Raw genomic sequence first — 23,635 nt, 5'->3', positions numbered from 1 at the left:
CTTTTTTATGTGACAGGGACTAAAAAAAGTCCCTGAAAACAAACATGGTCCGAGAGTAACAGCAGGGCAAGGACACAGTGTAGTTTTCAGCTGCTGGTATAGGTGGTGGTGGTTCAGCAATCACCAGCAGCAGACTACAGAGATGTTGTCCAACCATGCAAAAATTAGCAAGAACCGGTCATGCCGCAGCAGAAAATCTCATCCCTGCATCAAACATTAACTGGTAATGATTTGCAATTCATTTTACCACTCGGCAATCCATCGCTGATCTCTACTACCACCATTCAAAACCCAAGCATCTGGGCTTTTTACATATACAGCCATCACGGAATTCTATGGAGATACTAAGCCCTATATATATGGTTTGCAGTATTACTGTACAAGCGCAAGTGAGCACAACTAAGAGCTCTATATTGGCCAACAGATTAGCCACGGAGAATATCAGGCAATGCTGGACGGTTAGAACCATGCGGACATTTTACACAGATGGGCATCAGCTATCAAAATGGCGGGATCGGGCCCACGGTTTCCTCTCATCTCCTAGGGCGGACGGCTCCCATCGATGTTGTCGACGAGGAGGAAGATGAACGGGCCGACCTGTCGTTCTCCTCCTTGTCCTCACTGAACGCCTTCTGGAGCACGTCTTGGAGGTCATGGAACCTCCTGTTCTTCTCAGTGGATGTGTCTCTCCCGAGAGAAACCAGCTCTGGTTCATCGTCCATGATCTGGTCGAGTACTTTTGAACACCGCGGGAAGAAGCGCTTCCCAAGTTCCACTGGTACACAAAGTCATCTTGTAATTAGTCCGGGTTTCAATTGTATACTGCTTCTAAGTCCCACAGTTCAGTAAGACTAGAACTCAATAACTGGGGGTCAGAAAACAATTTCATATGACCACAGTAAAATTTGCATATTCAAGTTAAACATATTTTGTTATGGAACATCAGTTATCACTCTCAAGGAGTGAAAAGGAGAAAAGTGCCCACGCTTCACAGACTAATTCATTCATATCTGACCATGTATATGACAGTAAACTTCTAAACCTGAAGACTGATGGAAGCTCAGTTTCCATCACAACAGATATAATGCTGAAGAGGCAAACAGCAATAGATGAAAATAAAGCAGTGTGATACTATTTTTTTTAAAAAAAAAAGGCAGGCCGAGTGTCACCTGTTTTGGAGAGAGCCCTCATCCGAGTCAAGTGTTCTTCCTTCATTATGAAAGGAGTGTCATTTAGATCAACAGTTGTCCGCTGTATCCCGGTAGGCAGATTACCACTAGAACCAAGGTTAAATTCCATGGTTCCATCAACTTGGGCAATGTCCATTGCTACCTTTGCCTCCATCGGAAACAATATCCTCGCTAAAGCAACTGCATAACATAAAAGGAAAATATATGAAGACATAACTAAGAATGAAAGAGAAGTTCAAAACACTAGTTACTCAATTAATTGCTAGTAAAGAACAGTGCTCTTCGTGCAACACCACCAGCTGTGTTTGAACAAATTGTTCTGAAAAGCATGGCACTATACGCACTTTGCAAACTGAAAATACCTCGATTTTCAAGGTACAGCAATTTTCCACGCAGACTGTCTCCTGCTATTGCAAGAGAAACCGATGCTTCTCCAAGTTGTGGATCCCTTCTTTCAGCTTGCTCTAGTATCTCAATACATAATCTATCTTTTGGAGAAGGTTTTCCATCCTCAGTAGGCCCAAAGTAATCCCCATGCTTTGTAAGCCGCTTAGATATCTGTACTGCTTTTCTATTATCAAATGTGAGGTCTGATGGCCGAGCTCCCTTGGTCAAAAGAGAGACAATGATTTTAGGCTCCATTCTCATAGCAGCAATATGAAGAACTGTATAACCTCTCGGGTTCCTATGATTAACATCTGCAAGTGCGAGATCCAGAAGCTCTGTTGTGATCTTTGAGTCACAATGTTCAACAGCATAGTGCAATGCATATGCGTCATCAAGATTAGTTTTTCCTTCCTTGAGTAGCATCCTGACTAGATCCACATCATCGGAATCCAGCGCTCTGTGTACTCTTCTTACATGTATGTTAGGGAAGCCCTTGTCTTCAGGGGAAACTAATCCAAGACTTAGCCTTGCATCAACAATTTGTTCAAGAAGATCTGGAGGCAAAGCCTTCTCGAGAGTAATCATATCAAGATTTGACCGAATTACTATCTCAAGGCATCTCTCGAGCAGTTTCACGCAAGATTTGCTGCATAAGTTTGCAACAGATAAGATCAGTGGGAGGTTGTCTACTTCAACCTTGTCAAGGACATCAAGGAGCCGCCGCTGCAGGGAAAATCAAGATCAATATGGCTGAGTAACAGCAGGTTAATGGCAAAAGTCACGAATAATGATAGCATTACAAACACAGAGTGGTTATAGACTTTTATTAAAAATGGTGTCAGAAATGGGGAAGCAGGTAGAAATGGAGTAACCGTGCTTGGCATATGCAGAGACTAGCACATGCCTAAACAGGACAGTTGCCAGTAGCCCAGAATGGTTAGATAGGACAACCGGGTTCTACACTCCCACTTTGAGAGCTCTAGAAAATTGTGAAACTAATTTTCTGTAAACATTAATGGCCTGATGTTTTTAGTACTAAGTATTTTCTTCATAGCACAGAGCTCTAATCAAATAATATATTTTCTGTGCAAGGTAGCAATGGTAAGTTTCACCATAATAGAGATAATTGTTCCTGATCGGCAATTTCTTTGCTTCTTATACCTTTTTTTTATTATTTTCCTTTCTAGAGATAGCTTAGTGGGTTTGTTGAACTACAATCAAGGACTGAGAACGTGTTATTTATCGCACTCCATAAATGGTGTCCAGAGTGCTGCCTGCCTGCCTTATCTTGTCCGGACCATCAAAACTATGCCGGTTTCGTTTTGTTTTGTTTGCATGGGAATCGTTGCTGTATCTATGTAAACTGTCGGTATCCTAGTAGCCCAGAGTAGATAATGCAGAGTTTGATCTCTTTCTATTCAGTACTCTAAAAAGTTGTCTTTTTTCTGGTAGCAGAAATAGTAAACAGCTTTATCATATCTGCAGTACAGTTACAGCAATTTACCGTAAAACACATCTTACTCAACCTGTCAAACCGGAGCAGATTTTTAGCGTGCAAAAAACATGTACCCAGGTAGTTTCTGATCAAATTGTACCTGGCCCAACTAAACAGGGCACGATTTTAGTTGATTGACGATCTATGTTGCATATCACTGTTTGTGCACACGTGCAAGCAGAAGCAGCTGACGACAATTGCACACAACTCGACCTGTCCTGGTCTAATCCAAAACCTTACCATTCACTTTACAACCAGCACGAGCTTATTGCCACCGTAGCAGCCAGATTGTACTAATGATTAGCGTTGTTTTCCAAATGCAATGAAGAAAAAGTTTGCCGCTTCAGGCAACATCTGCGTGCGCTGCGCAACAGACAAAGCAAGCCGCTTTGCAGGCAACCTTTTGAGCAATCAACACGCATCACAGCAATCAGAAAAACCAAAACGGGCGCCATGAATCGCTGGGCAAGCTAAGGCGGCATCCTTTTTGGCGGCACGCGCGGCGTGAGCCGCGAGGTGAGAGGGGGATCGGGGGAGATGGATGCGGACCTGGAAGAGGCTGGTGAGCTCTGCCACCTCGAAGGTGGAGGCCGCGAAGAGGACCTGCGCCATGAAGGCGACGGCGGGGCGGCAGCCGACGTGCGCGCAGCCGCCCTCGTCGACGCAGAGGCACGCCGCCTTGGGCAGGGGGCCGACGCGGCCGCTGTAGAGGTACTCGAGCACCAGATGCAGCGCCTCGTAGCCGACCTCCACCTCCTCGCCGAGCAGCTCCCGGAGCTCGACCTTGTCCTTGTCCTTGTCCTTCCCCTCGCCGGCGCCCGCGGCGCGGCGCGCGAAGAGGTCGCGCAGGAAGGGGCTGCGCGCGCAGAGCACGCAGCGGTGCACGCGGAGGTCGGGCGCGCCGGGCACCGTGATGCGCGCGTCGGCGAGGTCGTGGGGGGAGCGGAACGCGGCGGCGAGGTTGTCGGAGAGGCGGCGGAGCGCCTGCAGGTCGGCGTCCGCCGCGTCGGCGCCGTCGACGGAGAAGCTGTCGGAGTCGGAGAGCGCGACGGCGGTGACCTGGCTGTCCATGGGCTCCATTGGCTGGGGGCGGCGCGCCGGAGCCCGAGTTGGTGGGAAGCCGCGAGGAAGTCGAAGCGAGCGGAGGCGGGGAGGGAGGAAGGGGCGCGGGGAAAGAGACGGGTTTTATTTTCTGATGGTTTGTGGCATTAGTAAACGGCGGGACTGATGTGGCAGATCAGATGATGGGGTAGGAGTGGTAATGAGTATGGCTCTAATAGTCTCTTCACAATTTAATAAAGTCTTAAATTTTTTAACTCAAAATTATATATGATATATGATTAGAGTCCGGTTTTTTTAGATTCGACTCTTAGATTTTCTAGTTTAAAATATTAGGCCCTTTTACCACCCCTATATGGGGCAAGCATTGTGATTTGGGCCCCTGCTTCTTAGATTTCTCAATTAGGTCCTACAGTTGACCAACCTCCACTTTGTCATTTCCTGCTGCTACTAGCCGAAACTGCAGCGTATTGCTCTGATTTAGGCATTTATTTCGCCGTCCAAAGGTGAATGCATCATCTTCTTATTTCTTTGCCGTATCTGTTCTTATAACCCGTGAAAAGTCGGTACGTACTTGTATCTGAAGAGAGGGTATTGCTCTCCGTGTCCTGACGTCCTGTAGTTTATATATTTTCTAAATGTTGCTATATCATTGCGCTAACAAATTAGCCTGACAAATCTAAATACAAACATTGTTCGGCACCTAAGAAGACAAGCTTGGATTGCAAATATTTTTTGCAGGTGAACCTGCGGTGTCAAATGTTAATTGCCAGCAACCACACTGCCCAAGGCTTGATACGCAATTACCGTGGGTTTGAAGGACGAGATGGGAAGAATGAAGAAACACAGCTAGTACTAGAAGGCTTTCCACTTTGCAACCCCGGAGACATAAAAGAAAGGCCTTTGCCCGCGTAGGTGCCGAAGAAGAAGATAAGTTCTTCCTTCCTCTTGGGCGTAAACAAACACCACAAGTCAATAAATCTATCCCGCTAGCTCCAGCAGCCTCCGTGTCCGGTGCGGTTGCCACCGGAAGGACGTGGGTGATCTGCCGTGCCATGCCATGCCATGCCATGGCATTGCCAGAGTGAGCCGAGCGCCGGGCTGGACGGCACCGGAGCTTGCTTGCTTGCACAGCATTTGCATTGCATACACAGTGCCGACCCGCCGAGCCTACGTTTTTCCTTACTCCAAACAAGGCGGGGCGCTACGAGATACGCCCGGCACTAGCCCAGATTCCAGCCCACAGTTTGGAGTTGGGACCGAGCATGGGCGCGTCGAGGTAGCACCAACCGATGTTAGTTTTTGCGTCTCTGACGCGACAGTTGAGAAGCCGGCTTTGTGGACCACCTTTGACCGGCTCGCTCGTGAAAGCGAGTGAGATTTATTTGTTTCAATTATTATACATAGTATTTTTGGCCGGCGTCTCGATCGACAGCTGGATGCAGAGGATCCGAGTGCTAACGTAGTGCTAATGCATGAAAATACTAAATTTTAGCACTACATCTTTCAAACAGAAATACTAATAGAATGAACTACATTTTAAATTAAAATATTTTAGCATATGCATAAGTGTTAAAATTTAGCACTAGCTCTTTAAAATAGCTCCTTAAAACAGTGCCTATCGATCTGACCATGGAATCTCGTAGCTGCTACTGTATGTGTGCTACTGTTAGCTGCATGCGTGCCCATCATGCCTTAATTAATTTCTGACTTTCAAATAAAATATTCCAGCTTCTTCTCCCCCTCCATCGTATGAGGGTGTGTTTAGATCCGCGAAAAACTGGTAAAAAGAGTCACATCGGATACTGTAGTATACTGTAGCACTTTTCATTTGTTTGTGATAAATATTGTTCTAACATAGGCTAACTAGGCTCAAAAGATTCGTCTCGCAACGTACATCAAAACTATGCAATTAGTTTTTTTTATTTAACTATATTTAGTACTCTATGCATGAGTCATTTGCTATATTTAATGTTTCGATGTGATTTCGATGTGATGAAAAGTTTGAAAAATTTGAGCGTACATCAAAACTATGCAATTAGTTTTTTTTTATTTACCTACATTTAGTACTCCATGCATGAGTCATTTGCTATATTTAATGTTTCGATGTGATTTCGATGTGATGGAAAGTTTGAAAAATTTGAGGAAAGTGAACACAGACTCAATCAACTTTGGCGCTGTTTCACACGGGAAAGTCTTAAAAAATTAGGTCTAGTCATTTCAATTTCTTTTATAGGGAGCGGTCTCAGATTTGATATGTTACGACGACCAAGTCGATCTTAAAAATTGGGATTTTTTAGAATAAAAAACAAGGCCGGAGGGTGAACGGACCCATCGTTTTTTATTCTGGTCATGGAAAACCTTCCGAATTCTAGCCCAGGCTCGAGAGTCAAGCCTTGCGGCAAACACAACGAGAAAGATTTGTTTACCCACAAGCGAAAATTCATTCCAGCTAGGGTTCAAACTCACGACCTTGTAAGGCGCGACGTTACTTAGTCCGGCTGAAAATTGGGATTTTTGACACTTTTTATATTATTGGATGGAGGGAGCTAGCCGTGAATTGTTTGTTTTCGTTTCCCTTTGGCAGAGGATCGGAGTGAGCAAAGCACATCCAGCATCATCCGTTGGTTCGTCCGGTCAAGCACATCCAGCACCTTCTGCCTTCAATTCAGCACCATCTGCCTTCAATTCAATCAATCCTCCGTTGGTTCCAGTAGTACTGCCAAGCATGCCTGTTTCGGCACGAAAAGTTGAATAATTAAATACGGGTAGCTTCACTTTAGTCTAAATGCTTAATTATCTGAAACGCTTTTAGTATGGGTGCAGTGATGGGGGACAGTTCTAAGGTACTTAGCTGCTGGACCACTCTAAACGGGATTTCGTTGGAGCCATCTGCGTGGATGGTGACGATGGCGATCCGGAAGCGCAGGCCTCGGATGGTGCATGCATAAAAAAAACCGCTGCACGTCACGCTGGAATCTTGTACCTAACCGCTCATCTGCTTAAGTGCTTAACAGGGTACATGTAGTGGCATTTAGACGACGCACATCGTTTACCGCAAAAAAAAAAAGACGACGCGCACGCACTTTGACCCTGGATTATTCGTGATTCTCTCGAGCTTAATTAATCCTTTCAGATGGAGTACGAGTAGCACCGGGCGAGCGAAGCAAGACTTTTTGTTAGGACATGGCTTCATGTGGACAGATAGATGGATTAGTATGGCTGAACTCCCAAGGCACTAAGACAGTGAAAGAGTGCCTTTGTGTTAATGACACTCCACTGTATGTATATAAATTCTTATTTAGGACAGTCTCAGTAGAAATGTCATCGATACAGTTACCAAGACTGAAAATTTGAAAATTGTGTTAGTGGAGTGTCATGGTGATGACACTCCTCTCACATTTTATGATACTTATCTCTCTTCTCTACTCATACTATTAATATATGTTAAAATGAGCCTTACTCTTCACGGCACATGCATGTCCCTGTGCAACGCACCCTCTCCGTCCAGCCAGGGTGGACCGCCGCCTAACGACCACTTTCCCCACTGTCGCTGTCCGGTGGGCCCCTGAGCGGTATCTGTCTGCTGGACCCGGGCAGCGACATGGCGACCATCACGGCCGTGTCGCTGCCCTCCACCGGCGGAGACATATCTGGTGCAATCACGGAATTGGTGAAATCACCGTGCAATCAAACTAAAAAAGTCTTCAAAAAATTCTGAAAAAAATCATGAATGTACATCTCGGTCTACCCCATCTACATATAAATTTCCACGATCAAATTCATCTTACACTTGCAGTTACAAAAAAGACAAATTTGGGTTGCATTTGAACGTTAATGATTGTCAGAAAATTTGTCTTTTTTGTAACTGCAAGTGTAAGATGAATTTGATCGTGAAAATTTATATGTAGATGGGGTAGACCGAGATGTACATTCATAATTTTTTTCAGAATTTTTTGAAGACCTTTTTAGTTTGATTGTATGGTGATTTCACCAGTTCCGTGATTGCACCAGATATGTCTCCCTCCACGGCCGCGGCCGCACCAACCCAGGCAGCCACCCTTGCCCGGCCGGCTGCCCTGTACTGTACAGAATCAGCTGGTTGGAACCTGGAACAAAGGTTCCTGGCTGGATTCGCACATCTGGTGGAGCCGAAAGGTGCTCGCCTGGAACGACGACGATGGACAGGACACGTACGGTTCCGAGTGGAGTTGAGCACGGCCGGGCCGGTCGGTCGGTCAAGGAATTAATCCGGTGAGCACGTGCCCGTGTTCACTCCCATTTTGGCCTGGGATAAAGATTAATAAAGAGTAATTAACCAACCGGTGATGCAGGAGAAATCCTAAAAGGAAGGCGCGTTCCGTCCCGTCCCGTTCGTTGATGGCCCGGTCCAAGTCAAAGTCAGCCGGAACGGCGACCGACGTGGCTGTCGTCAACCAAGAAGGAAGGAGGGGGTGGCCGACGAGCAAGAGCGACCGAGCCCTGGGCAGGCCCACTCGTGCAAGCGACTTGCTGAGCTTCCCTGTATAATTCTCAAAAGAAAATTCTACAGTATCCTTCACATCAAATTTTTTAATACATACATGGAGCACTAAATATAATTGAAAAAATAACTAATGACACAGTTTAACTGATTAGCACGAGACGAAACTTTTAAATCTAATTTATTATCTTAATACAATAGTGTTAAAAAAAGCCACCACGGTAGCCGAAAGGATCTAGAAATTATCATGTTAATTTAAAAAAGTGAAAGATATACACCGTCATATTTTATGAACATCTAACGGTTTACAGTAACCCATAAAGTCTTTATAGAATACGGCTCAAATTCTAATAAGAATCTAAGGTAACCGAAACAAAATAAAAGACCGCTCCATATACCAAAGGCTGGCATCACCGTACCCTTATTCTTGCTGAGATGCCGCCCATCCCCCATCTGCTTCCACGAGCCGTTCTCCTGACCTCGCGAGCGCCGCCACCATGGTTGGCCCAAGGCAGCGAAGGCCGCCACCCGTCGACTCCAACAATCGTTGCTCAAATCCAAGACCAAGCGGTTGACTCTGATCCAACGTGAAGAAGCATGCTGCTTGGATAGTTTTAGCGATGTCAGGGGAGGAACGGGTGCCTTTAGACCACAGAAATCCATACCTTGGCATTGGTTACTGGGATGGAATTTGGAGATGCGGCAAAAGCTACAAGGAGCGAAGGTCTTTGGTGATGCTCACTATTTCCGTAATCAGTTCTTGATGTCACGGACTCAAGGCAGATGATGTGTTAGCACCACGAGCACCTTTAGATCAAGTGGATCAAACACCTTTAGATGTGCATGTGGCTCGACACCTTCTAGACGCCGCAAGCAGGCGGCCAGAACCTAGATATGACGCTTGAAGTCATAACAAGGAAGATTTGCAGCAGGGCAAAAGCACCTCCACATTGACATCTTCCTTCTCTTAATGATACTGACATCCAATTAAAGAACCTGGCAGCTTGTTTGACTTCGTTCACATCCACAAAATTTATCAATTATTTTTGTGAACGTTATTAGTTACTACAATAAGCTAAAATAATGGTTTTGTTGCACCCTTGATATTTTGAATATTATAAATTTTGATCATATTATTTAAAAAATGACTTGGATAGCTGGCAATAAACGAACAAGCATGGAACAATAAAGCAAAAATAGTAAGAATGTCGAAATAGATAAATTTTACAACTAATTTTGTGAATATTATGTAGAGTGTTAAAAGAAGTCACTGCATTCGCCGACAGGGTCTAGAAATTCTATCTTAACCTAAAAAAGAGAAGCACGCGTTAGATTTTATGAAGATCGAATGGTGCAAACTAATTTAGTCAATATGTATATGTATCAAACATGGTCAATAGATATATGAAATAATAATAAATAGTTGTTTAGATGCCGAGAAATTTGAAAGATCAGGTGAGCTGGTCATTCATCATAAATTCACCTATCATTACTCCGTGCTCCACATTACTCAATACTAACTTGGTCCTTGATGGCGGGCCTATCATTGTCTCCAGGGTTGCGCCCTCCTCTGTGGCTCTCATATGTCCAGTCCCCTCCAAGTCGGGTACTATGATGGTTGTACCTGGTGGGCGCGCGATACTCGAGCGAGAGCTTTTCCACATTAGCGAGTATGCTGAAGTGGAGTGGCATGTCATGAAAATTGAGTAGCGAGGAGAGAAGAGATATATGAGAGACTAGATGAAAGGGTTCGCTTTGGTGAGCAGCATTGACTCAATGTGAAAACAGGCAAAGGAAGCTTCAAGTTGTGCTCATGGAGAGAAATAGTTCTTGCTGAACCGATAGGGATCAAAACTCCTATGGTTAATTGGCCAAGTTGTGATATAGAAATAAAACTATCATACAAGATCAAGCTAGATAGCATCGTGGTAGAAGAATTATTGATCCTCAATGTGGAATGGTGCATTGTTTTTTTTTCTGATTTTATAAAAAAACTCGAATTGTGGGGGCAAGACCACCCCCATGTCATAGTGTTGTAGGAAGAAGACCTCCTTACACAAGTCGAGAAAATTTCCGAACCCCTGCCCCACCTGTACACAGCGGCACCGCAACCCATGTGAAACGGGACCGGCCTTAGACCGGTGCTTTGAAGTGGGACAGGCGAGGAGATGTTTTTTTGACACACGGATAAACCACACCACCCTCGGCCAACAAATTCTCCCTGACAAGGGATCGAACCTGGGCCGGCAGGGTGCCAGGTGCACGGCAGACCAATTGGTCTATCGTTGCTAGGCTTTTCTGATTTTATAGTAGACAAAGAATGCTAATCTCACATGCAAAACCTAGAAATATTACATTACAATTCCAGTAAACAGTATGATTAAATGGTCACGCACTACTGGATTTATGATGATTTAATGGTCTACGAATATCCAAAGAATCAATATGTCGAACCCAATTAACAAATAAATAAATTTGAAAATAGAAAAATGAAAATATTAGTTGAACAAAGAGTCCATGTTGAATACAATTAATTAATATCTAAATTCAAAAAAATCAGTAGCTCATTTATATGCAAATCTAGAAGCAAAATAGCTAAATAAATGAGCTGACATATACAATTAATAAACGATTAAAATTATGCATTGAAACAATAGAAATTGTTTCTTAATTTCCATTTAGATTGGAAAGCTAATTAGTTGTGTAAAGAACCAATGTACAAATTTTGAATTAGGACTTTTAACTACCACAATAATAAAAATTAATTTACACCATTAACTTTTATGATAATCTAATGATCTATTTAAGAATACATGATAAGTACAACTGCTAAATGATGAGTTGCTAATTTTAAAATTAAAATAGTAGGAAGATTAGTAGTACCCCATATCGAATTGGAACCCGAGAAAAATGAAAAGTCCATGTCAATAACTAAATTCATGAAAATAAATGAAAATGTATTTTAATTTACAACAGTATATAGAAAAATAATTTTTAAATAATGAGACTAAATATAGTATGCTAATTGATAAATTTTAAAAATAAAACTATTAGGCTCATACCTTTATGTTTAGTAGATAAATTTTGAAAAGAAACTCCCTCATTAAATAATAAAAGAGGGGGCAAATGATAATTATGGATAAAACCAGTGTTATGAACAACAAAATAAAATTATTTAACTATTTTTGTATGTAAAAGAAGTCAAAATGTTAGGAGAAAAAAGCTAGCTACCCGTGCTATTTGAGCGGGACACTTTGCCAGTTAGTCCATAATTGAATATTAATTATAAAATAACAACAAAAATATTACAATGTCAACAGTCAAAAAAAATCGCGAACTAAACGAGACCTGGACTCCCTAGGGTAAACCCGGCCAAACTTTTAAAAAAAAAACCCGGGCGGCAGCAAGAACCATCAACCATCAATGTTTGGATCGGGTTCGGTGAGCACTGCGGCGGCGTGCAGCCCGCAGAGCGCAGAGCACCTGGACGTCCGGACGAGGTTGTCAGGCTGGATAGTCGGCAACGCAGCCTGAAGAACTCCCTGTCCTGCCCTGTCGTGACGTCTCGTGCACACTGCACGCCGTAGGAGAGAGGAAGAAGACGCGGCGTGCTTGGGCCGCCATGGGCCACGAGAGAGCGATTGAGGCAGCAGTACTGTACAAGGAAGAACGCAATGGGCCGCACATGGGTTATACTAGGTTGCGAATTTTTAGCGAGCAGCGGGTGCGGCCATTTTGCAAATCGCTCCACAGAGAGCCCATTAGATTAGCATCTCGTCGTCATAACCGCAAGGCCTATCCATTACCTTTGGGCTGGGCATCGTGATGCGTCTAGGCGGAGCGATGCTGATGGGCTCACCACTAAACAATGGGTTATTTCTTTTTTCCACACCCGTGCGTCCAAGCGGCGGCTGGGCCGGCGGGACACGTGTAGCAAGCGGCCGCCGCACCCGCACGGCACGGGTAGTAACTCACGCACGAACCAACAAATCGAGTAGTAGCAAAATTCGCCGAGTCCGTCCAAACGGGGCCTTTTCTGACCCTAGTACGCACGCAAATGAAACCTAGAGCTAGCTAGCTACGCCCTCGAAAGCACTAGTACAAGATAGTAGGCCGTAGCTTGGTACAGTAGCTTACGTATTCAATTGGCATCACCATCGATCAGACGATCAGGCCAAATAAGCTAGCGGCCGGTCATCGGATTGGGACCACATGCAAGACCAGCCGATGGTATAGCTGCATTTTCATCAGGTGTTGGTTTCAAAAACTTGCAATCATCGGATCGCCAGACGCTTGAGCCACCACCCACCACGTAGAGCGGGGTGTTGGCCTGCTAGCGAGATTCGATTCCGGGCAGGGAGGAGATTCACCATTCCATATACATGCATGCATGGATTCCATTCCCGGGACCGGGGATCCATGATCCCGGCCTCCACTCCGCGCCCCACCTTGTTGCGGACTACCACACAGCGCATGCAGGGGAGAGGGAGGGAGAGGGATCGGTGGAAAGAACATGCATGCACGGCAGCCGGCGACGACGGCGACGGCCGGCGCACACACAATGCATGTAAACACCGGCGCGCACCACCGTATACCGTGCCCATCAACGTAACCAATCAATCAATCCACATATCTACAAATCTATCTACTACTATCTGCTCCTCGAGCTAGCTAGTGCGGCAAATAAAATAAAATAAAACAAATCAGCGCTGAAAGCCGGGGCTTTTCGTATCCACCAAATGCGTCGCGCGCGCGCCCCCCGGATAAGAAAACTACGGCCACCGCCGGCCGGTGGGGGAGGCAATTGCGGTGGCAATGCCGCCGGTGCTTAGCCTGATAGGCCGGCCACTCCCCACCACCACCTCGCGTGGTTGGAGGAAAGCGATGACCTCGCGTGGTTGGAGGAAAGCGATGACGACCACCACCTCACATCATCACGAGCAGAGCTTAGCTTTTTTGTTTTCATAAATGTGAAGGTGGTACGACTCGTGCGACAGCAGCAGGAGAGTAGCAAATTGGTCTATCAGGGCTTATTAGTATTGTTTTAGCTAGCGGCCGCTGCGAAAGATGCATGGCGAGTGATCAAGTAGTACGGCGCTGCAGTTGATGTCAGCCGTGACGAACTGACGATGTGTGCTTGCAGATGCATTCTACTTTGAGGTTGTTCATGGACTGGTTTTCGTTCTTCCAAGCAATTTAATTAGATGCATGCATGTACACCGGGACACGTTCTCAAGAACGCGTCTAGGTGCTGGCTGCGCACGAGCAAATTAACTTCAGTTTGACGGTTCTTGTTAGGAAAAAACCTTCCGAGAATGAAACATGTGACGCCTCTATTTTCTTAATCAACTACATAAAACTAATTAATATTAGCAGACGTACTAGAGGAGGCGGCGGTGCGTTCAACGGTAGAACTGCGACGTGTATGCATGTACAAAAATTCCTTTTTTTGCGAGAAAAGGTAGTAACTATATTAAGAAAAGTGATAGCACAGTACAACCCTTTCTTGCAGGAAAAACCCTAAAGAAAAAGAAAATTACAACCAGGTCCCTGCCAACGGAACTGTTCATCTTCCTCCTCCGTTCCAAGTGACGACGGCCATCTGGTCGCAGTAGCACGAACCGAAGCCCCCAACCCGCTTCCGCTTTCCTCCACAATGAAGAACTGACTTCAAACATTGAAAGACTGCAAGAAATCCTCGGGAAGTGAACACGACCATCAGCATCTTCCGATATGGCTCCTCCCTACGCCTCCTCTTGCCCCAGAGCTCCAATCCGCGGAAAAAGCAACACAAAGAAGGCCACCAACCACCCAAACAGCAAGAAGGAAGGAAGAAAGAAAACAATCCGCCCCGACGGCCGCCACACCAACAGTCGGAAAACGAGATCCACGATCGCCGGCAGCACCGACAACCTAGACCAAAAGGCGACACAGGGGAGACGAGAGGTCGATCCCCTGCAGCAGCAAAAGAGAGCAAGCCGCGGCAGATTCAATCTTGCCTCCTTTATCCGACCGAAATCAAACAAAGATGGCAAAATCAATCCCCCGACAAACCCAAGGTAGAGGTACACAAACCTCCCAAAATCTTCGCGCGGACAAGATGCAGGGAACACCCTCCTCACCGGCGAGAGACAAAAATCGCCGTCGGAGCAGCGCCATCGCGGCCACCACTCCCGGCCCTCGAAGCTCCATCGTCGACCTCAACAACGAGCAAAACCTAGACCTAGACACTAACCTATCTAGTCTATAAACACCCGCACGCCAATTCCCCGGCCCTCCTTCCCCTCCGACGGCCACACGACCGTCGGAGGGGGAGGGGGAGGGGGCCGGTGGAATCGCCGCCGGAAACCAAGGTCGCCAGGCCTCCGCCCTTTTTCGTCTGCTCCCAACTGTAGCAGGAAGGGGAAAGTAGGCTGTAGAAAAATGCCTTGCTTTGCTTCCTCTCACCTAGTTCTGCTGGCCGGTATTCGCTCTGTTCGGCTTAGTCTGATTTCATCAGCTGATCAATAATAGTATCACGTTTGGCTGCCGACATGATATTTTGCTTGCTCCCTCTGCTCCACACCACACATTGGACTGCCGACATGCTACCGCCTTTACACGATCTGGGCAGCTTCGTTCGCCCCCCCCCCCCCCCCCCCCGCGCGCATGCTGACCGTCTCGAATGCACAGCCGGCACCCCCTCGACCGTCACCTCGGCGCGTAGCATCGTCACGCCCACGTAGGATCAGCACGGGTACCCTGCAGGCGTCACCGTCGGCCGCCACCTGTCAGCGGTCAACACCATGTACTGCTAGCAGGAAACAAAGATCTGGGCGGAAGGGGAGCTAGCCGGCGGGCGGGATACGATGCCGACCCGGCCGGCGGATCCCCGCCGTCTAGCTCGCCTCGCTCTCGCCCGCCCTCCACCACCGGTCGATGGCGACCGGTGCCTCGTGCAGGTGCTGCTGGCCAGGCCCTCTCCGGTTGGGCGCCCCGCGCGGCGGGGAAGAACGGCAGGGGAGAGAACCAAACCAACCAACAGCGACGTCAACGGCCGCCGGGCGCGCCACGTGTGGCGCCAGCGCTGCCCCCTCCCCTTGGGGACGTGACCCCTGACGTGATCGAGAGGGGCCGGCCCGGCCACATGCTCGGCCGCTTCCCTCGCCGTGCGAGCCCCGGTTGGGGACTGAGCCGTGGGCCGCCCGCCGCACGAGACGATCGGCGAGCGTGGTGCTGACGCGGTGACGCCAGGCAACTGGGCTCCCGTCGTGCTGACGTAGGGCGCACTACTGCTGCTAGATCCTACTGCTACGGGTCTACTGCTAGTACTAGTAGTACTACGCTTCTTGTTTGACGAAGCCCGGTTGGTACTCCATGCCCGTCTCGATCGGCTTGAGCAGGTGAGCTCGATCGAGGTCAATGATCAGCTGCTGCACCCTGTGGCTGTACCTGTACGAGCACGAAGCCAGGCAAGAACAATCGCGGCAGTACCATCGAATCTCGGTGTCGGTGGCGGCATCTCCGAGCGGAGCTTCCTCTTGACGCGCGCACGCACGCAGATTCTCCCCTCCTCGACGACTGGCCCAGGTTGAACGCACGCACGCGGCACGCACCAAGAATTGCGCCAAAAAAGAAGAGAGAGAGAAAAAATCCTATTTCCCTTTTTTTTCTTCCTCTTTTGATGGTTTAAATTTCTTCCTCGGAGGAAGAGGATCGGAGCAGAATAATCCCGCTGATCTGGTGGGTGTTTAGGCCCTGTTTGGAACCGCGGCACATAGAATCGCGATGCGTTTAAACGAAACGTGGCCCTTCCCTCGCTTCTCGCTTCTCGCGACGCACAGTTTATTTTTCCGCTTTTTCTACCGAGCGCGACTGCTAAACGCGCGTCGGCCGCAACCTATTCGGCGAGATTTTTCTGCTTCTTCCGCTCAAAAGCATCGCGGAAGCCGAACCAAACAGGGCCTTAATGTGGCGCGGCAGCGCCGGAATTAATGGCCTCCCTTCCGGTCCGGCCACGTGACGCAACCTCCGGCCCCACGGCTCCCCGTCACCGCCCGGCTGACGTCAGCTCCCCCTCCCTACGGCCATGGCCATGTGATGTGCCGCCCCGGCTATATATGCGATGCCATGGGTGCGCCTCCCCATTCCTCCCCGGCCGCCTAGCTCTCTCTCCAGAAGCTTTAGCTATAAATATTTAGCCTAGCTCCTCCGCGCCAGGCAGGGTCCGGCGAGCTCGATCTATCGATCGTCTTCGTTCCAGCCACGCAGCAGCTAGCTCCGGCGAGCGATCGGTGGGCGGCCGGGCACCATGCAGGCGGTGGGCATCCGGCGGGGGCTGACCATCGACCCGGCGGGGGAGGAGGAGGCCCCCGCGGCGCGCGTGGGCCGCCTGGTCCGCGAGAGCCCCGTGGTGATCTTCGCGCGCCGCGGCTGCTACATGGCGCACGTGATGAAGCGCCTGCTGGCCGCCGTGGGCGCGCACGCCACCGTCATCGAGCTGGACGCCGGCGCGGCCGACGAGCTCGCGGCGGCCGCCGAGGCCGGCCGCGGCGCCGTCCCGGCGCTCTTCGTGGGCGGCGCGCTCGTCGGCGGGCTCGAGGGCCTCATGGACCTCCACCTCAGCGGCCGCCTCGTGCCGCGCCTCAGGGAGGTCGGCGCCCTCTACGCCTAGCGTGCACCTCGTCGCGTAGGGCGTTCCACTTCCACCATCAAGGCTGCGTCGTCCATGTATGATGTGTACATACGCTCGACCTCTGCGATTCGGCCAAGCTTCAGGGTGCTGGACGCAAAACACGCGCGAATAAGTTGTAGCGGTAGTGCTTGTACACCAAGGGCGGGGGGGGGGGGTGCTTGTGAGGGAACAGTGTTACGGGGGGGTTTTGTGAGAAACGGCAGGACCTAAATGTGATTACTTAGGAGTAACACTACTTTCTCTTCCTCCTCTCTGTTTCCTTTTACAGCAGCAAGCAAGCTTCTGTTTTGTCCTGGCGTGATGTGCCCTGCTGCTCTGTTAACTAACTTAATGAGCCAGAGAGCCTTGGCGATTAAAGTAGCGCGCATGATTGCGGCGGGGCCGTATGATCCGAGTCGGAAGCCGATTATCTTATGCCCGGAAGATAACATTTTTTAAAATCCGCCCCCCGGTGCGTGTAATGGAGGGCGACGTCACCGCGGGCCACCACTCGTCATCCTCTCCAGTCTCAGCAAGTGAAGTGACGCTACGCAGCTGCTGCGATAGATCTCGCCGGTTATGCATCACTCACGCCCTTTCCCTGTGCCGATCCCGACCGTCGGTTTCGGAGCAGCAAGAGAATGAAGCGGAGTGCCACGATGGCCTGCGTTTGCCGGCGCCGGAAGGCAGGGCTGGGCGTGGCGTGGCGTGGCGAGGGAGGCGGCGGCCGAAAAATCTATTCCCCGCATATGCGGGTAGGATGCGTCGCATCGCACAAAGAGGAAATACTGTTCTTCTTCCTCCTCTCGACGCCGCCGCCGGCGAACTAGGGGGAGGAGGAGGAGGGGGAGGGGCGGCCGGGGTGGTGGCGGGTGGCGGCGGCCTTTAGGATTTGGGTTGCCGGGGTTCCAATGGCCACCGGACCTAGAGGAAGGGACCGGGGGAGGCGGCGGCGCAGTGGTGGAGGCGGGTTGGCCGGCGGAGGGCGAGGCGGCGCGGGAGTGCTGCCGGCGGGCGGGGCCGGACATCCGGTGGGCGGGGCCGGACATTCGGTGGGCGGTGGCTGGCCGGGGGCGAGGAGAAGGCGTCGGCGTGCGGCAGCGAGCTCGGTTAAGTATGGCGGCGGCGGAGGCGCCGGAGCTTGGGAGGCGGAGGAGGCAAGGGAGCAAGACGGGGTGGAGCACCTTCTGCAATGGGATGGATCCTCATCGCAAATGCGTGGAATAGACTCCCGGCGGCGGCGGCGACGACGCGATGGGGTCGATGTGCTCGGGGGCGGGGGCATGTGCGCGCGGCTTAATTCCCGGCGACGCAAGGCCGAGCGCACGCGATCCCGCACTGTTCACCCGTGCACACCACCACCACGACGCGATCCCGCGCGCAGAGCCTGGAATTCTACCACCGTCACCACCACCGGCGGCGGCGGCGATCCAAGGGGCTGCGTGCAAAGGCCTTGTTTGGCTACGCTAGAAAACTAGCGCGCACACATCCCGAAAAAAGAATCTCGCATGCATGAAGCACTAAATGAAGTCTATTTGCAAAACATTTTTAGGGATGGGTGTAACTTTTCGCGATGAATCTAATGACGGTAATTAATTGATGATTTGCTACAGTGATGCTACAGTAACCATCCTCTAATCACGCGGTCAAAGGCCTCATTAGATTATTCAGGGTCACTAGCGCAGGGATTCTGAAATTGGTTTTGTAAACTGACTTTGTTTAACACCATAATTAGTGGTCAAAAATGTTTACTATTCACTAGAGTTGGAATTCTAGCACAACCAAACAAGGCAAAAGTACTCCGTCCAAGGAGAGGCCAGGCCAAGTCCCTGCGCCCCATTAATGGACCGGTACTATTTTTTTTTTTAATCTCCGTATACTACTTGGGTTGTCCGCTTCTGATGAGGAGAGGGTCGTCGGCCACGTCACGCTGCCGGACACGTCACCCCCGTCAGCTAGCGTGCAACTCGTTTGGCAGCTAGCACGGCTCCGATACAATTATTATACATGGTATTCCAGTGTGCCAATAATTGCGCATATCTTAATCACCTGTGGACCAGATCGTTAATTTGGCAGCTAGCTACTGTAGATAGTACTAGTGCGCGAGATCCGAGCTCAGAAGATGCCCTCCTCCTGGTTCAGAAGAGGAGACGGCGGCACGACGCCCACCGGTTTTGTTTCTCTGCGCGCCGCAGCCGTGGCCGCCTCTCCGGCGTCGTCTGCGCTCCCGCGGCGGCCGTGATGCCGCGGCGCACGTGCTCACCTGGAGACGTGGCAGCTGGCGTGTATGATATGAACCCCAGGCCCAGAGGCACTGGTTTTACGTTTGGCTCTGGCGGGGACAGATTTTGTAAATGGAGGACTGGAAACTGGTACTGTAACCTGCGCAAACTATAATTTTTTTAGTGGAAGCTGCGCAAACTAACCTTTTTTTTTTAGGGGTAGCTGCGCAAACTAACTGGTGAGTGGTGACAGAACTCTCGTGCTGGGCTTCATCAGTTACTAGTGGGCTTATTGTTGTAATTAGTTGCTGTACTCATCCAAGCCCATAGTTTTTTTAGATCCATCCAAGCCCATAAGTGAATCTGGCTCAGAAGCCCACAGTAGTTAGCCATGGCCGGCATACATCCACGCCCCCGCGGCCAGGCCCACGACCTAACCGACTTCCGAATTTCCGACCGATCGCCCACGGGTTTGCATTCGCCGCCGCCGATCGGGGGATGGTGGCTGCAGAGAACAGTCGTGGGCAGCCCACCAGTAACGTAGTACTCCATCAATTTTAAATTATAGGTCATTTATTTTTTATTTCAAATTCGATCACTCATATTATTTAAAAATTTATGCAAGATATCATTTCTTTTGTTGTGACTTGCTTTATCAATACAAGTTCTTCAAAAATAATTTAAATTTAATTATATTTGTGTAATTTTTTTTAAAATAAGATGGGTGATCAAATTTGAGTTAAAAAAAAGAATCAAACGATGGAGGAAATCCAGTCCTTTGTAGCACAAGTTTGCGAAAGGTGTCAAAGCCTCAGCGGAGAGTTGACGAGAGTATTAGGTTATTTCTTTTTTAAATTTTAAAAAAATAAAATTTCAAAAATATATGTCCGTTTTGGAAAATTTCAAAAATATACCCCGGTCGCCCTATGGGGGGGCGACAGGGCTCAAATGTAATTTTTTTCTTCTTCAAATTTGTAACAAAATCCTTGGAGGAAAAAAAAGAGGGGGCCTGTCGCCCCCCAACGGGCGACAGGCCCCTGTCGCCCACCCCAGGGGCGACAGGGGCCCTTCCTCCTATTTAAGCCCTGGCCGCCATTCCCTTTGTCATTTGAGTCTAAAAATTCAGGAAAAAAGAGAGGGGTGAGGAGAAAAAAAGCGGCGAAGTTCTGCCGAATTGCGTACTCCTGATCTACAGATAACTTCCGTATGAATCCATTGACATTGTATAACAATTTAAATTTAATTAGTGGATTAGCTGAATTAGATTTGGTGCTTTAGAACACTGGTTTAGTATTACAGTTTGAGTACTATTACAGACTTTTTCAAATAAAATAATTATACATTAGAATAGAATTATGACAGTACCTTATTGATATTGCAGCATAAGGCAATGGCTGCCTCAAATTGTGGAGGATTTTCATGGACCGAAGAAAAATCTAGTATAATATCATGACCCATCTTGTTATCAGTAAAAAGTTGGATCCGTTAGCGGATGGTACGATAGAGATGGTGTTGTCCAAAGTAGTAGAGTTTAAAGATTTCACATTATTTCGAGGTATTACGACGCAAGATGTAAAGGGACACCTGCTAGAACGTCGGAAGATATACATGAGAGTATGTGAACTAGCAAATCATCCTAATATCATTGGATTCTTACAAAGTTCTTGTAAGATATGGATGCGGCCAGAGGTGTATGAGATGCACATTAAAGTAACTCTCATTCAGTTCTAATCCTGTCCGTCATTTCGAATCCATATTTATGAAACAGTAACATTGTTTTTTAATTATATGCTAGGATTACCCCGAGGACACGGAGTTGATTAACAAAACGATACCAAATTTCCGTAAATTAGTATGTATCTTCGGTGGACTTATGCCGCAAACTAGACGAAGGAGGCGGATAAGATCTTCGGGTGATAGTACTTGGCCTGCGCAAAAACAGATGCCCGAAGGTTCGTCGAGTTATGCTTCAGCACCTCAACCACCAACTTGTGTTAACTGGGATGACGACATGGATGACTTCATGCCCCCCAAACCATGGCCTCCAACACATGATGTTCCTCCCCCTGTACATGAACCTAGAATCAGAAAGGAGACAAAGGGAAAGGCAAGAGGTTCGTCAAGTCATGTTGCACCACCTGCAGCACAAACTTGTGTTAACTGGGATGACGACATGGATGACTTCATGCCCCCCCAAACCATGGCCTCCAACACATGATGTTCCTCCCCCTGTACATGAACGTAGATCCAGAAAAGAGAGAAAGGAAAAGCCAAGAGGTTCGTCGAGCCATACTACACCACCTGCAGCACCACCATCTGTCAACTGGGATGACGACCTAGATGATTTCATGCCATGATCTATAACATATGATGTTCATCGGTTTAAGATGTATTCGCATTTAGTATTGTTAATGTTGTATTATACTTGTATGTATGTCTCGTACCTAACTTGCATTCACTGGACATGTACATAATGTCGAGTTTGAATCGTACTTAGTCGTAATGGAGCATCGAAGTATAAACATACCATCTATTGTATGTAATGGAAAATACGAGAGTGATCAGCGACGAATGTTGAAGTGTATAAATAAGCGGTCCACAGCTATCTCATTACAAATAAACATCAGAGATACAAACATCATATATATCTAACCACCCCTATGGCGTCGGAGCTTTTCATGTCACTAGAATACTAAAAAGCAGAGATGTAATAAATATAACGATAAGAAACAAGAACTAAGAAATACATTACGTAATGTGAACCACCAAATTTTATATCATAATACAACGATAATGAAAAACACATCACACATGAAGTGGCATGTCAGAACCCGTTACAAACTATGGTAAACAGATTCCGGACTAACCTAACATGCCTTAGGTAATTTAAAAAAAAAATAGAACAAACACAAAGATGCAGCATGTCACTAGCACTAGGGTAGTCCTAGTAGCCGTACCCCCACGTAGCAAACTGCGTTGAGCCTTCTCCGCAGTATCCACCCATTGCAGGTGGTGTAGGCGGTGGTGCCGGAGGCGCAGAGCACTTCTTCTTATGACAAGGGCAGTTACAGTAAGGAATAGTGCATGGTTCATCCTGTGAACCGGCTGCATTGCTAGTATCATCAACTTCGTCGTCTTTGTTACCCTCGCTCACTTCCTCATAATGGTTCACCTTGCATTCCAGATCAAAGATCTTTATCTGGAGGTACTCGATGAACTCCTGAATAGAATCAATTGGTGCAGGATCTACCCACCTAGTAAAACCACAGTTTTCTGGAGTATCGGAAGACTGCAAAACAAATTTCATGTAAGGTGTCTCAACCGAGTATTACCCATGCGTGTGGACATTTAAAGAAACGCCGACCGCCATCCATCCCGTCGGTGCACATCTGCACTAAGCAGTCCGCACCATGTCTGCATTTTGGCCACAGTTCTCTACGGTTATCGTATTGTCGAAGAGGAGTTTCATTGGTAAATTCACTCTTGTGCTGTGGCGGAAACTCAAACACTGGTTCCGGAAAGAAATCAGGTCCAAGAGGCCCCTCCCATATTATGGGGTCTCCCTTTCTCCCCCCTTTTCCTTTCCCAAAACCATAGTAATTCTTCCCGCTAGACCCACCTCCAGACATTGGGTATACAATGAGGTTTGGTGTTTGAGTTGTGCTGGGAGTTCAAAAACTTGGGAGTATTTATAGGCGCACAAAGGTCTGATACCCGGAGTGTGGAGTGTAAATACACCTAAAAAACCTACATGACAACACAGTGAAGAGGCTAGCTGACCTAACACTGAAAAGGCTAGATTCGATGCTCGAAATGACTACTCGATGCATCTCTGTGCATGCAGACTCACAGCACTGCATTGCTGCCGCTCGGTCGATCGCGCCTAGATGCCGCCTTCCCCACTACACGCCACAGACCTTCGCTGTAGAATGACAGGTTTGTCGTCCTCGCCAGAGAGACTGCTTTGAAGGTGAGCTGGTGTGGTTGCCGTCTTGTCACATCTATTTGAGATGGTGGAAGAGCATTGCTATTGGGTTGTCGTCTTTTGTCACGTATGTCTGGCAAAGAATGCGACATTTGGGAAACCCGTGATCGCCGTGCTGAGCAGTGGCAACCTGTGATCTCGTACTCGCAGCTACATACACT

At 48.2% G+C, this 23,635-nt stretch overlaps 2 protein-coding genes and 1 long non-coding RNA gene across 3 annotated transcripts; 1 reads left to right on the top strand and 2 right to left on the bottom strand.

Annotated features, from left to right (window-relative positions):
- Positions 1 to 205: 205 nt before the first annotated feature.
- Positions 206 to 4,221, bottom strand: LOC120705715 (BTB/POZ domain and ankyrin repeat-containing protein NPR1-like). The gene is made up of 4 exons (XM_039990205.1): positions 3,622 to 4,221; positions 1,553 to 2,300; positions 1,170 to 1,370; positions 206 to 775 (listed from the first exon to the last, which is right to left on the bottom strand). The coding sequence occupies exons 1-4, from the start codon at positions 4,150 to 4,152 to the stop codon at positions 534 to 536; spliced, it is 1,722 nt and encodes a 573-aa protein (XP_039846139.1). The 5' UTR covers positions 4,153 to 4,221; the 3' UTR covers positions 206 to 533.
- A 9,879-nt stretch (positions 4,222 to 14,100) lies between these two features.
- LOC120705714 lies at positions 14,101 to 15,205 on the bottom strand. Its single transcript, XR_005688041.1, has 2 exons — positions 14,690 to 15,205; positions 14,101 to 14,527 (listed from the first exon to the last, which is right to left on the bottom strand). It is a non-coding gene; the product is annotated as an uncharacterized LOC120705714 (long non-coding RNA).
- Positions 15,206 to 16,565: 1,360 nt separating this feature from the next.
- Positions 16,566 to 17,581, top strand: LOC120705713 (monothiol glutaredoxin-S2-like). Its single transcript, XM_039990204.1, has one exon. It carries the CDS (start codon positions 16,905 to 16,907, stop codon positions 17,265 to 17,267), a length of 363 nt encoding a protein of 120 aa, XP_039846138.1. The 5' UTR covers positions 16,566 to 16,904; the 3' UTR covers positions 17,268 to 17,581.
- Positions 17,582 to 23,635: the final 6,054 nt, after the last annotated feature.

Source organism: Panicum virgatum, chromosome 5K (genome assembly GCF_016808335.1).
Source record: "Panicum virgatum strain AP13 chromosome 5K, P.virgatum_v5, whole genome shotgun sequence".
Lineage (NCBI taxonomy): Eukaryota > Viridiplantae > Streptophyta > Magnoliopsida > Poales > Poaceae > Panicum > Panicum virgatum.
This window is presented reverse-complemented; position numbering and strand designations above follow the sequence as displayed.

Bases quoted from the DNA above. Each gene is read 5' to 3' on its own strand.
- LOC120705715 (XM_039990205.1), bottom strand. From the start codon at position 4,152: ATGGAGCCCATGGACAGCCAGGTCACCGCCGTCGCGCTCTCCGACTCC. The intron at 2,301-3,621 runs GTCCGCATCCAT...TTTTCCCTGCAG, and splicing joins AGCTCACCAGCCTCTTCCAG to CGGCGGCTCCTTGATGTCCT. The intron at 776-1,169 runs GTGACACTCGGC...TTTGTGTACCAG, and splicing joins GAGGGCTCTCTCCAAAACAG to TGGAACTTGGGAAGCGCTTC.
- LOC120705713 (XM_039990204.1), top strand. From the start codon at position 16,905: ATGCAGGCGGTGGGCATCCGGCGGGGGCTGACCATCGACCCGGCGGGG.